Source organism: Ixodes scapularis, unplaced genomic scaffold, assembly GCF_016920785.2.
Source record: "Ixodes scapularis isolate PalLabHiFi unplaced genomic scaffold, ASM1692078v2 PGA_scaffold6__148_contigs__length_123643588, whole genome shotgun sequence".
NCBI lineage: Eukaryota > Metazoa > Arthropoda > Arachnida > Ixodida > Ixodidae > Ixodes > Ixodes scapularis.
The window spans coordinates 24398637-24413530 of NW_024609881.1; the positions used below are offsets into that span (position 1 = coordinate 24398637).

General features: G+C 43.3%; 2 protein-coding genes across 3 annotated transcripts in view; one reads left to right on the top strand and one right to left on the bottom strand.

The window, feature by feature from the left end:
* The window catches only part of LOC115328785 (zinc finger protein OZF-like), a 21114-nt gene continuing 6220 nt past the window's right edge, over positions 1 to 14894 (bottom strand). The window contains exons 1-3 of one of the 2 annotated variants that reach the window (XM_029990185.3): positions 12316 to 12351; positions 11827 to 11937; positions 1 to 6387 (exon numbers count right to left, since the gene is read on the bottom strand). In XM_029990185.3, coding sequence (XP_029846045.2) covers positions 5225 to 6387; positions 11827 to 11854 — 1191 coding nt within the window. In that variant the 5' untranslated portion in view covers positions 11855 to 11937; positions 12316 to 12351 and the 3' untranslated portion in view covers positions 1 to 5224. Of the gene's footprint in view, positions 6388 to 11826; positions 11938 to 12315; positions 12352 to 14894 lie in introns of those variants that run through there. The other variant, XM_029990184.3, reaches the window with a different exon arrangement.
* The window catches only part of LOC120846063 (fatty acid synthase-like), a 21128-nt gene continuing 18124 nt past the window's right edge, over positions 11891 to 14894 (top strand). The window contains exon 1 of the mRNA XM_040217694.1: positions 11891 to 11957. Within this exon, the coding sequence (XP_040073628.1) occupies positions 11891 to 11957 (67 nt within the window). The remainder of the gene's footprint in view (positions 11958 to 14894) is intronic.

Consider the following 14894-nt stretch of genomic DNA (forward strand, 5'->3'; position numbering starts at 1 on the left):
TGGAAGCTCAAACTGTCTAGCTTTATTTGCGAGGAACGCCAATACAGAACTTTGATGACACATTTATCTGCAGAATTTATTCTTGACAAACGAGAGTAAGAAAAAATCCACAATGAAGATATATACAAATGCGTTACACAATGCAATACTGAGCACACATTGACCAACAATACCCAGAATGCAGTAAGCCAAGCAAAATATTGGATGTGTTAGTACTTGAAAACTACGGTCCGAAAATTCTCACATACAGATACACAGAAACAACTACTGACCCTCTATGTCTATTTGCTGATCGCGTTTGACCAGCTCCGCCTATGGACGGCATTGCGGCCACGGTCGGCCATCTTTTTGGTAGAGTGTAATATGGCGGACAGCGCTATGGCAGCAGGCTGCCATAAAATAGCCGTGGATCTAGTACACTGTACAGTGGGTGATATCTCGTGCTCGAGTGAAGTTGTTTGAAGAACAGATTCTTGAAACCCGGCGTGAATGGTAGCCTCTACTTTGAGGACCCGGCGAAAGTTCTACGAAAGCGCAGCACCAGGGGAAAGAAGCACAGCTCGTATCGGAAGCAGACGCCGTTACGGCGTCTGTTTTCGATGCTTTTTTTATGAGACTTTTGATGCATGCTGTGCTGCTTATTCCCCGATGCTGCGATTTCGTGAAACTTTCACCGGGTCCTCAAAAATCAAGCTACCGTTCACTCCAGGTTTCAACAAGATGTTTCGTCAAACAATTTCAATCATGAACGAAATATAACCCACAGCTATTTCTGCCACAACACAGTCTGCCATGGATGGATGATAGTGGCTGCACCAGCTCTACATGGTTAGAGGTAATATAACTCTACCAAAAAGATGGCCGTTTGTGGCCGCATATGCAGAGCGGGCAAACGCGATCCAAACAGACATAGAGATCAGTGGAAACAACTATCAAGAACCAGAATACATAGCAACGGAAAATTAAGATCACCCAAACACAAGAGCGATACCTCAAAGCAGGTGTCATATAAATACATGACTATGAAGATGCCAGTGCAGGGAAGGAAGCAAGAACACTTCAAATGTGAGCGAGTTCAAGTCCGTTCAGTTCTATACACCTCTCTTCAAGCCAGCGTTGAACACGCATTATGGAGAATAAAAAATTTACACGCTATCAATTATGAAACGTGCTTGGTGTGGGAATACGACTATAGTAGGGGGACAGCTTGGCCTTTCGGAGAAGAGAGCTCACGTGCAAGATCCATCAGTGCTCAAAATTGGAAAAGGCATAAGTGCCAGTGCCTTTGACTGCATTGCCAAGAAAAGTTATCCCCGAGCATAGCAAAGTTCGAATTGGGAGCACGAACCACTGCAGTGCGCACACACACACACACTCAAAAATCGGTTCCCAGCTGAGTTGATTGCTAAAATGGAGAGGCATGCTAGAGAAAATTAAAAGCTAGAAAATCATTCCATGTGATGAGGTTCATGTCAATTGGACAAAAAAAAGGAAGACGGCGCAAGAGGCACAAAAAGGAATAGCACAAAAGATTCGAGGTGGGACAGCCAGCGACCAACGGGACGCCTTTTTTGGAGGTTGACACGGGGCAGTGACGCCCGTGACGTCACTGCCAAAAACGCATAATTTTTTTTTTTTTTTTTTTTTTTTATGTTTTGCGGAGCTTGTTGCAGGTTGCTGTGTCTAGTGTTGGGGTGGGGGGACAACAGCTCCGGAGTTGTCTTTCCACGATTAAATCAACATGACCTACAACGTCGACCAACGGACATTTATTTTTTTATGTGCTCTTCTCGCGGGTCCCGATTTCAAGCAGCAAGAAGAAAGAAGGAAGTATTCGAAACCGGCCACGACGAACATGAACGCTGGATCCACAAACACCCGGGAAAAGGTACAATAGCAACGATGCCACCGACCGAGCGAGCTCGAAGCCTAGCAGGCAGTCCGACTCGTCGCAGCGTTGCCGGCGTTGCTCCGACGGTCCTTGGCTGAGACTGTCTGCCCACGACCGACCGGCTGGCTTGCTGAATGAAATACGTGCCCGCGCGGCCCTTTTGGACCCTTTCTGTATTATAGTTCGATCGCTCACCTCAATTTCAATTAAGGGGTCATTCTCTTGCCCTTGTCATCTCCTTTTCCGAGGCAGCAGTGACGAACGCTGTCGTCGATTCTATCTCCTTGTTTTGTGATATGGAGCTCAAATAAACGCCGTATGGATTACATTTGCAACACGGTTTGTACACTTTGTTATTAGTGGGCCACTTTTATTCTGACACGCTTGTCACCGCGGAGGTGCGTTCACGCCCAATTGCTTCCGATTGTGCATTACTGTCGGGCTATAACAGTTTGTGAGAGCTACGCAATGCCAGTCCCACCTTTCTTTGCCGAGAGTCACGTCAGTATCGACCGGTGCTCGTGAAAGATCGGTCCTGAAGCCCTTCGATCAAACGTGTACGTCCGCTCCAAGTGTGCACAAGCATTTACGTGGCTCTTGCTGACACTCTCGTAGTTGAAACATATCTTTTTTAACGTCGGCTCGCTCCTGCATCTAAAACGCAGCGGCGATTTGTTTCCATCTACGTCGCTTTGCAAACGACTGGCACAGGCCGTTTTCTACCAACTATGACAATTGTATTGACTTCGGAGGAATGAGCTGGGAACATACTCCGGAGGAGTACGCGAAGTGAAGAGGTGAAGATGTCCAGGTAACAAAATATCTGCAAATAGCTCTATTTTGACAAACCCGGACAGGACGTCGCAGACGTCAAACTACTACTCTGCTACTTTGCTCTGCCCCGCATCGACCTCCGAAAAAGGCGTCCCGCGATTGACAGCCTGGCCATGGTGCTCGGGTCAACGGCCTGAACAAGGACTGGGTTGCAAGTCGCTGGTAACCAAGAACCCGCCGGATCAAGTCTCCAAGGCAGCGGACCATAGAAACCTCCGTTCGGGGAAAGACCAAGTCGCCGACACATCCGCCCAGCCATTCGAGCTCCGTTTGAACTGAAGTAGTACGAGCAACCCAGGACACCCGACACTGCCCCATGAGCCTCCAAACTTCATTCTCTCTCCGGCACACAGGAACTCGAAGACTAAGGTTAAAAGAGTAACACCTCCACCGGAAGAAACCAAACTGAACACTGTCGCTTCTGCTGTAAATATTTCTTTTTTTTTTATTGTATTTTATGTTCTATGATTAGCTTCTTTTCTATGATCACAAATTGCTGAAATTCAATTTGGTCTCGCCTTTCATTTTCTTAACATCTTAATTTAACACGAACGAACGAACCTTGTGACAAGTCATCCGGGACATTGTCTGGGAGGGGCGTCAAAGGCTTCTCCCCATTGCTGAGCACCCGGCCTCGCTTTCATTCGCCGGAGTCGCACGCAGTGAGGTTTAGCGAACATTGCAACTGAAAGTTCCTGTCAAAGTGGCCGCCCCGAAATATCCGACGTTGACCTACGTCGCCATAATCCGACGATTTCAACCGGTTGCCCGCCAGTACCCTGCGCCTTCACGATGCGGCACGCCTGTATTCCAGTATGTGAACGCCAGTTAATTGTAGCAAGGTTCTTTAGGGTTAAACATAGACCAGATACACATATCCTTAGTTTTTCTTAAAACATCTATTTACAAACGAAATTAGGAGTTCAGATGCTTATACTAAAAGAAAACTTAGTTAAAGAAATGAAAGGGGAATGCAACAGTCACCATGTCTTGGAACAACCATGCGCAACAGCGGGTCTCGTTTTTGTAGCTGCTGTTATCGGGCCACGGTTGTGGCTGGCAGTCAGGAGCGGGAGCGGTTGGCTTTCGTATATGACCCAAGAGTCACCGTGCCATGTGCTCTCGCAGTAGGAAACAAAACAGTGTAGATTTCTATGCGCTGCCCTCACTGGGACAAGGTCAGACCGCAGGAGCGAGCCGCCGATTGCTCTGGCCGATAGTGCCTTTCCGACCCAGCACGTTCTCCTGGCCAGTCCTTCGCATGCTCTCCGTGCACGCGCACTCCCCATCTCTTCTCTTCTGTGTCGTCTTCCCTTGTCCCTCCGAGCTGATCCATGGACTGACCCACCCTTCTTTTGCACACTGAGTCACATCAACACACTCCACACTAGAGTACCAGGTTTTCAAAAGCAGAAAAAAGCCAGTACGAAAATTGAAATTGACAGACATTTTTTTTAGATAATCAAACGAAACTTTGGTCAAACATTTATTTTCTGCAAGTGCCTATCTTTTATATAGACAAAAGTAAAAACAAACATATTAAACAACACCTGAAATGAGCTACACTGACCTATTTCAATCTATTGAAAAAGTTAAAGGTTTGTTATTACCCCAACCAACCTCTTGATAACTCCTGGCAAGGAATTGCTCCCTACTCCTCAACACATTTGTGTGATTACAAACAGTAGCATTCAGATGAAAGGCTTGTGAGCAATGCAAGAGTTTGGCTATGCATGCACAATCAATGTAGTATACAACTAACCGTTCTGAGAAGTCGACAGTGCAAAAGCTAATCCCTGCCACCTGATTAATGCAATCACCATCAGGTTTGTCATCCAGTGCTTTGGCAGATGCCACACGAGGCAGAGGCATTAAACATGTACAGGAACATTTCAGTCATTTGTAAGGCACTACATTCCTCTCATTTTAGGGCACGACATGCATTTAAATATTTCAACTGAAATGGTGCATATCTCTGCATGAGTGAAATGATTCCAGTGTTACAAAGCATGGAAGGCTAAACTTGCAGCTGATTCATAAACCTTTCAATGTAAGTGCACTTGATTGTTGTGGACCAAAATGTGTAATTTGGCCAGTCGAGAATTCGAACCAAAGGTTGTATTTGTATATGTTTTGCCTGAGAGTGTTTTGGTGTGGTTCATAAAATTGCAATTCCACACAGCCTGCACTATAAGGTTTTCACAGCCGTGTGTTCATGGTGGATCAGATCAAAATGAGCCAAGGCTTGGGAACACAGATTACACTTGTATGGCTTTTCACCTGCGTGAAGATTGTATATGAGCAGATCACAATTCTCAGAAAAGGCTTAGCACAAAACTTGCACTTAAATGGCTTTCCACCAGAGCATTTGATTATGGCTTCCAAAATGAGAATTCTGAGCGAAGGCTCAAAGTCTAAGCTTTCATTTCTATGGATTCTGACCCGTGTGTGATTGTATTTGATCAGATTACTACTTTGAGCAAAGGCTTGGGTATACAGCTAGCAGTTAAATGGCTTTTCACCCGAGTGTGTTTGATTATGGCAGATGAGATTGGAATTCCGAGAAAAGGCTTGGAGACATAGCTTGCACCTAAATGGCTTTTCACCTGAGTGTGTTTGATTATGGCGAATGAGATCACTATTCTGAGAAAAGGCTTGGGGGCAGAGGCTGCACTTAAATGGCTTTTCACCAGTGTGTGTGAAATTATGCCGTGTTAGTTGAGAATTCTGAGAAAAGGCTTGGAGGCATAGCTTGCATTTAAATGGCTTTTCACCCGAGTGTGCTCGACTATGGCGTATCAGACTGATTTTCACAGAAAAGGCTTGGGGGCACAGATTACACTTAAATGGCTTTTCCCCTGAGTGTGTTAGATTATGGCGGATCAGAGCACCATTTTGAGAAAAGGCTTGGGGGCACAGCTTGCACTTAAATGGCTTTTCACCAGTGTGTGTTCGAATATGGCAGATCAGATCGCCCTTCCGAGAAAATACTCGGGGGCACAGCTTGCACTTAAATGGCTTTTCACCCGTGTGCGTTTGAGTGTGGCAAATGAGATCGCTATTCTGAGAAAAGGCTCGGGGGCAGAGGCTGCACTTAAATGGCTTTTCACCAGTGTGTGTGAGATTATGCCTTGTTAGATGAGAATTCTGAGAAAAGGCTTTGACGCATAGCTTGCACTGAAATGGCTTTTCACCTGAGTGTGTTCGATTATGGCGCATCAGACTGATTTTCACAGAAAAGGCTTGGGGGCATAGCTCACACTTAAATAGTTTTTCATCAGTGTGTGTTCGAATATGGCAGATCAAATCACCATTCCGAGAAAAGGCTTGGGGGCACACCTTGCACTTAAATGGCTTTTCACTAGTGTGTGCTTGATTATGGCAGATCAGATCGCCATTCTGACAAAAGGCTTGGGGGCACAACTTGCACTTGAATAACCTATCACTTTTCTGCTTTTGAGTGTTACTAAGCAATCGGGATCTAGAGGTAGGTGATATGGAAGGGTGCTGGTACTTGTATAGTTCATCACCATGGGCAACCAGGTGGCTCACAATTCCATGCCGATCCCTGCTGACATAGGCGCAGGAACAGCACCCGAACCAGATGTCTTCAGTGGCTTTGAATGGGCAGCTGGTCTCTCCCAAAAGTGCAGCTCCTCCTCCTAGAAGGCCTCATATGTATTAGGAACATGGGAAATCACAGCAAAGATAGCCACACGTTTTAGAAATAAGCAGTCATTATTATAGCTCGGCATTAGCTGAGTGGTTGAATTTAATTTTTTCTTTGTTACTTCACTTCTAAGAAGCACTGAAATAAAGTTTGCTCTATTAACTCTTTCAATAGTGTGCTAGAGATAAACATGGGCCATAAACATTTTTGGGTCAGGATAATTAAATTTGGAATTGTATTTTAGTATAGCATATGATTTCATAGGCAAAAAAGCAGTCAGAAGCCTGCTTTTTAGTACACAAATCTGAAAACATAGTGAACTATTTTGTACCTCCCATCTTTCAACAGATCTTCGCCTTTTCACTGCGATACACCTCCGGTGCCCAGAACATGTCACCCCGACCCAAAGCATGTCACATGATCTTACCTGACTATATTCCGTTAATCCCTACGCAATTTGTCACCAAAAGGTATACCTACTTGAAAGTTTCTTTGCATGCTGTGTTGCCTGGCTCATTTTCCAAATCGTACTTCAGCGAAATGTTTTTGCAAGTACGTAATCAAGTGTGGCATGGTGGTCAAAATGATAATAAAAAGAATGAGCTCGAAGCACCCGCTGCATTCTTCGAAGCAGGGCTCCTGTCCACAGAAAGAATGGATATCCTGCATAACTGGATTTTGAGATGGATGAACCCGCAACTCAACCCCACAAACCCTACCTCACACTAATATCATTGCATCTTGCCAGTGATCTATCCTACTTGTTCATCCCGAGAAAAATAAATTTGGTCGTGCGAAATAATAGTGCAAAGGTACATGCTCAGCAGCATAACAAAATTTATATAAGGAATCCACTGAACTGGCTGCAATGAAAGTTTTCACCAAGTTGTTTTAGGTGGGGCTTTAATTACATTCAAATTTCATGGGTGCAGATTTTAGCTCAGCTAAAACATCTTTTTGCCAAAGTACAGAGAGCAAAAAGGTAAGACTCAGCTGGTTGGAACTGCCACTAAAAGATGGTGCCACACACTCATCTGCTGGATTTGCTTTTAGGTGTTCATCTCAAAAAGACTTCAATGTCTTTGCTTTACGTTGCGCCATCTGTAAAAAAAGTTTTGATTCAGTGCATAACAAATTTTCAGCCCTACAGTTTTTCTCTAAAACCTGCACTCACCAAATTTGAGCATGATAAATGTGCCACCAAAAGACATTAAAAAGTTTATTGGCCTTCCACTGCAAATTTGTTGAGCCCAAATACTGCTGGGAGACACCCTCTATACACCCAAATAAATAAAAAAAAGTGTTGCGTGATAGTGCGCAAATTCTAAGTACTTTGTTGGCACTCTGTTTCTGCTTGCTTTCAAAAAGGTATCTGCAAGGCTCAGGGAAACAGTACACATTACAGACAACTCAGGCAGAGTTTGCAGCCTTGATTTCAAGCAAGATTATCACACAAGACTGTTATTATGCCGACAGGCTACTTAATGTTACATATGATTCTAAACTGTAGAGCAACGAACGACAAAATACAAACACGTCTCAATGGTATTCTGAATTTGCAAGACATGTGGAAGAGGCAATATTTGTTTGCCAGTGTGGGAGGACATTATTGTGTTAACTAAAGAGACAAATTGCACAAAACAGGTTTAAGAGACTATTAGGATTGGCTCTGTAGTAAATTGTATTGTCAAAAATCCATAGCACTGGATGTGGCGATGCAAAGGTTTTTACTTTTGTAAGGGGTAGAAAAGGGAAGAGAAGCATTGTATAAAACATTGTTTTACTTGACCTTGACCAAAGGCCTGGTTCAAGAAAATTAAGGGCGGCCCCCTTTACTTTGTAGCTCACAGCTACTTGGCATTTATTTCAGTGAAACAAGTACAAATTATTCTTCATGTTGAATTTCTACATACTATGCATTCCATCATTCATAAGGTGATGTTAACGTAAAGAAATATATCTGTAAAACTTTCCTACTTTTCTATAGCGAAATGCTACCACAGATATACCAATGATGAGACCGTCTACGCTGGCTTGACCCATCCAAACAACGAACCCTGTGAACAAGCAAGCCACGTGCTACACAAGTCACTGCGAATCGCTCAAATAAACATATATGCACTTATTTTCAACATTGTGTTTACTATGATGTGTTGTCTATGACTAATTTGTTCCTACATATTTGCTGACAGGGTGATCCCTACATAGCCCAAAAGCCTGAAATAGAAACTGAATTTCGTTAACACTAATATATGGAAACATATTTGATGCCTGCAGGTAATAATGAACTTTACAATGCTCTAAGCCCTTCAACACCATAGTTCGGTCCACAAGGTAATGCAGTTAAGTGCTTCTCATGAGTAGCACTTTGAGCACCATGCACGAGAATAAAGTGGGAACCATTTCGGTCCAGGCGGCAAGCTCTGCATTTTTATCGCAGTGGCCATCATCCCATGACGGCAGTGTACTGTTGTCCCTAGAGTAACAGCTAGCATTATAATTTGGTGAGTGCTACCCAGAGTTTTTGCTGGTCTCAGAAGAAAACAGCTGGAAATAGGAGGTAGCCTTCTGGTAACCAGCAAGACGGCAGTGTGAAATTTAGATGTAAAGATACTTGGCTCGACAATTTTTTTGCTTCTGGATGGATGAGTGAAAGAATTAGGTCAGGGCATTTGATTTGAGCGAGCACTTGAGCAACTGTGCCCAAAGTATAAAGCAACGTCCTCTTGTTTTTTTTGTCTTTCATTCAATAGTCTCCTTGAGCCCTTCCCACCAATCTTCCAGCATTCATTAGTTTGCTTCAGCCTTTCGGAGGCCTCCTATTCCTTCATCAAATCCTCCCACCCCGAAGCAAGCTTAGGTATGTGGCTCAAATAGGTATTACACCCTCTACTGTAGCCGAAAAATAAATTTAGAAAAAGCAGAATCCCAGTTAGGCTACATACCGTAGAATACAGCACCTCTGCCCGTATCACACTAAGTGCCCACACCCACATTTGTAAGATCTGAAAAAATACGCACAGTACATTAATATATAAAATTGATGACCGGACAAGTGCCTAGCCCCATTTTTTCGCAATTATCTCTAAATTTTGAGTGGGCACTTGCCCGGTATTTTACGGTATATGGTGCCAGCGCACGCAAACAAACTTTACGACGGTCCGAGCCCTTCTACACCATTGTTGGGTCCACACGATGATGCACTGAAGTGCCACTCATGTGTAACACAGTAGATTTGCTTTGATCCTTACAAACCCCAATAAACTTAGAACCACTTTGGCCCATTCCTCCTAGAGGTGGCAAGCTTTGCCTTTCGTAACGTAATGTACATCATCCCTCAGTGGCAGTTTACTGTTGTCCCTTGGGAAAAGGTTACCATTATTATTTGGTCAGTGCTACCCATAGTTTTTGCTAGTCTCAAAGGAAAACAACTGGAAATGAGAGGCAGCCTTCTGGAAACTAGACAGACAGCATAGTGTGAGATTTAGGTGTAAAGATTTTAGGCTGAACAATATTTTTTTTCCTGGATGGATGGATGAATTGGAGCATGGAACTTTGATTTGAGCAAACCCTTGAGGAACTCTGCCCAAAGTATAACTAAACTTCCTCCTTAGTTTCTTTTCTTTTTTCTTCAATCGTTTTTTGCTCTTTTTAGCTTTTCCCACCATTCTTCCAGCCTTCTCTTAGTTTGCTGAACCTTTTGGAGATCCCCTATTCCTTCATCGATCCCTCCCATCCCACAGCAATACAAAAGCCCACCTCGGTTTGGGTATGCAACGGACTCGTCATACTTTACATGCTCTGGTGTTACCTTTGCCTGTACCCAGAGTGTCTCTTCATATCTCTAACAATAACTTGTGGTCTTTAGTAACCCCTTCCCCTTTACCTCAGACGATAATTTTATTTTGAATTGTTAAAAAAGTTCTACTTTCTCTATCTCAATATTTATGTGCAGTAGCCTGGTAATACAAGTTTCTTTTGTGCTTTCCGTTATGGGCTACAAAACTGAACCACAAGCCTGGCTTATGTTTGAGTTTGGAAGCATATTTGTGCACTTTCCAAAAGACGGCGCTATTTACAAGCTTTTGTAGTACGTTTCATATTTATCACTAAACTGTAATCCCCCTGCCCCCCCCCCCCCCCTACACACACAACGTGAAAACAAATTAGATGTCAAAAACATGGGAAAAGCTGGCATGGCCTTAACACGCATGTTTTTAGCCGATGAAGAAATACTCAAAAAATTTTGTTTGCAAGTGTTTGCAATCCCCCCTTTGATACCCTGCAAACTTTATTTAAGAGAAAATATCGTAAGGGTGCAGCAGGGCTGGTGAATATTAACCATGTTAAATTAAACAGAGACTGTGGTTAATGTTTTGATGCTTCCTCTTTACCCCAGCTTCAGGTTAATTCAACATGGTTAACTTTATTTAAAACCATAGTTTGGACAAAAAATAAAAAAAACATTCACTTGGCCTCCAGATGTAGCGTTGCCCTCTACCTTCCAGAATGTTTTCAACAATACGACATGCTCAACAACCATAAATGAACGCATCGGATGGGCAAGAATATATAATACAAGTGACAAATGACATCTGGAAGGCAAGCAAATGTTTTCCCTGTTTGCGCAAATTATAAATTTTCAATAAAAGTTTGTGGCATGTTTTGCAAAGAAAACATATTAGACAGCAATGGCTGACTTTCTACACTGTTCATTGGCACCTCGCACAAAGCCCACTTCCTCTATCTCACTTTCACCTTCCGGTATATAAAGGCCCGTTCACACTCTTGCGACCGAGTACGACTGAGAGAGACGAGATCTCTTAAAACTTGTTAAATGTTTTTAGAATGAGGGAACACACTGGCATTGTGGCGCCATCTATGCGGTGACCCTGGAACTGCATTTCACAAGAGCGAAAGTTTTGCGGGATTTCCGAGGTCAAATGTGCGTAATACCCATAGAAAGGCTCGTTTATAACATTGAGAAAAGTCTTTCGAGCCAAGAAAGAAAGGATAATGCGCGAGAAATTAAAAAAAATATGCCGGTCCGCCGAGTTTACACTGCTTCCCAATAGATGGCGCCAGTGTGTTCTCTGGTTTAAGAAGTTTTAAGGAACCCAGGTTTAAGAGGTCGCAAGAGTGTGAACGGGCCTTAAGAACTCAAAATTTACCTTGGCTCACGCACATTTCCCGCTGCCATGAACTTCCTCTTAACTTCAATCCTAGTGCTTGCTTTCCTCTTTGGGAAGCATAATCCGTTTCACTCCACATTTTCATCTGAGCTCTGGGCTCAACTGAGGACGCATCCCTAATGGAGGATCTCCGAATCGGCACGGATTTGTACAAGAAGCAGTGCTTTGGGCTATGACCATCTGTAGTCTAGACAGCCACTGTACTCTCTTTATGAAAGAGGTTGAAACGAAAAACTTACCAACACTTAGGGACTGGATGGGTTCCATTAGAATTGCTGGCTGTGATCAGGTTCGCAAGTAGGCATGGACGGTCACGAAGGAGACATGGGACCACTTGAGATGACTAGGACCTATGCAGAGAGCAGTCACCGTAATTAAGAACAAAGCAGGCACACCCTTCAAGCACATCAGGATAGGTAGACAGCTATGAGGGTAACACACAAGAGAAACCCACCCACAATTTTGCCATTTTGAGATAAAAATGAGGAATGAATGAGAAAACAGAATGCTGTGTGCATAGCAATTGTGGTAGCTTGTATATGTTATCACAACCCAATTTCTTGTTTTCTGCCACACTGCAGTAAAATTCCTATCAGTTAAAGGGGAGACTGGCAAAAAATAAAATCTGAGATAACTATACCACTGGAACCCATTAGTTTTCCATATATATATTTGCTAAACTTGTTGTGTAGAGAGCACTCTATTTTTCTAGATAAATCGGACTGAACCTTGGAACCCTCGGATTCACCCATACAGGAAGGCCGCCATGTTGCTTTAAAAAAAAAACAAAAAAAACACTGAGTGTTGCTTAATGCTCAACAATATGAGGATTCGCACACAGCGAAGTTTAAAATTCCTTTAAATTCAGTTGTTGAAAAACTATTTTCGGGAACAATCTGGCAGTTATGGCAAATGTCAAGAATTACAAAAACAAAAAAAAAAACCACCACCATAAAATACCGGGAAAGCGTCCACCCCATTTTCACTGGAAAATGGGTTAATCTAGACGTGGGCACTTGTCCAGTCCAAATGGATGATTAACATATAATTTCTAAATTCCAAAGTTTGAAAAATGTTAATAGATGGCAATGGAACGAAGTGGGCACTTCTGCAGTATTTTTTGGTAATTAGCAAATCAAATACCTAAATTTTGCTAATTTGTTAATTAGTAAAAATAAAAATGGTTTCATTAGGAAGTTTGTTAACACACATCAAAAACCCTTAAATCGTCGACCTTGGGAAAAATGAAACGTGAAAATGTGTTTGAAATTTCCATTCATTCAGCAGGCGGAAGGTTGGAGAAGCAAAAACACTGATGATTTTGTTATCATCGGCATTTTCACATTGCCAGCCTTCCTTCTGCTTCATAAGTGGGAACTGTATCGTGTGAGTCGCATGATAAGACGCGGCGTGTGACTCAGCAACTACGGCGAAGCCCATACAGTGTATATAAACGATAATGAAATAAACACCGGCCCAGTTGGGCTGCCCGGCACATCACATTGTGTGTCACTACGCAACAGATACAGGAACTTCAGCGTGGAACTTCAGCGCGGAACTTCAGCGCATGCCCACGCATCACACATGCTTTGTTCTCCTATAATTGAGTAATTTGAGTTTATAACAACGCTCAGTAAGTTTCTACTCAGGACCAAATGTTTATTTTCACTGATTCGTGCTACTTTTCTGCAATCTTCGACGTCCCCCGTGGTCAGCAGTTTGATCCCAATAAAGAGTTTCTTTATTTCTCGAACACTCTACTGCAGACAGGGTGTCTAGCAAATTATCATTTTCAAATTCCCTGACTTTTCCAGGTTTTCCCTGACAATTTTAGGTGAAATTTCCTGACCACTGTAGAGGCAGTCAAATAAGACGATTACAACACAAGGCATTGAGCAATGTGAGGATAATTTTGCACGGGCTTAATCCAACTTGCACATATTCCAAAACATTCGGGTCCGTCCAGTTCGGATTAAACGAGCACTTTTTCGCCGCCGACATCGTCAGTGAAGAGGCCAATTCCGGAAAAACAATGAAAACATGACGCTCAACCACACAGGTCAATAACCGAATGGCAGCATGGCCGGCATGGCCACCAGATGCATGCTTTTGGACGCTTTCGGCTTAAGGCTTGGATTGGGGTCTGCGGCTTTCCCATTTTTTACTAAATCTAATAGCTCTAACTGGATCTAGCCTATAGTGTCGCGCCCTCAATCCAATTCAAGGCTTGGACAGGATTTGTTGGCCGTTTTCTCTGCATCAAATACCACTCTGCATCGGGTGAGCAGAGCCCGCACTTTTCTCTAAACAGAATTCTTTACCTGTTTTTCTGCCCCCAAGTTCTTTAGTCTTTGCTCAGGGTGCCCAATGGCATTTCCGGCTCATTTTCCCTGACTGGACTCGCTTTTTGACGAATTCCCTGACAATTCCTTGATTTTTCCCGGTAATTAAAATTTCCCTGGCAATTCCCGGTTTTCCCGGTCGCTAGACACCCTTGCAGAATAATGCGCATCTGCCCATTCCACACTAAGCGCCCATTTCCAAGTTCGTAAGATCTCAGAAAATATGCACAGTACATTTATATGCAAGATTGATGACTGGACAAGCGCCCATCCTGTTTTTTTTGCAATTATCTCGAAATTTTTAGTGGCCCTTGCCCGGTATTTTACGGTAGTAGTAGGAACTTTTAAAAGCGTTTGCAGAAACAGCTGGTATAGTCTGCAAAGGAGTGACCAACTTTCGAGGACGCTGCATCCGCATCACAGCAACTGGTATCTCGCGAGCATGGGAGAAGGCAGATGTTGCAGTTCCCGAACAAACGATCCAAGAATTGATAGATGAGTGTTAAACAGTTACAAAGTTGAAATGCAAACTGCACAGAACCTGATCGTTGCAGATAGTTATCGTGGCCTTACACATGGCTCAGTCTAAACACCCTAGATTGGCTCCACGTAGGGGAGCCACAGTTGTGTGTTTGTTTTCCATTGGAACCGCACCACCCGTCACAATCCAACTCGTCACCAGAAAACTTGTTACAACGGGTAACAGCGGCCTTCTCGATCTAGGTAATCTTATTATAGTAACACTCGGTACAGGTGGCCGCTTGTCACCAGAAGACTGTTTGCACTTGTCTTTGTTTTGAAAGGAGCAGGATACACCCTGCTTTACACCAAATAATCACAACGCTCAGAATTAGCGCGACCATGTTTTTGCTAACAAGTGGAATTTGAATTGGACTTAAAAATACGCTCAGGACACTCGTATTTGGTAAGACTACGTTCATTAGTGTGGAACTAATGAACGCACA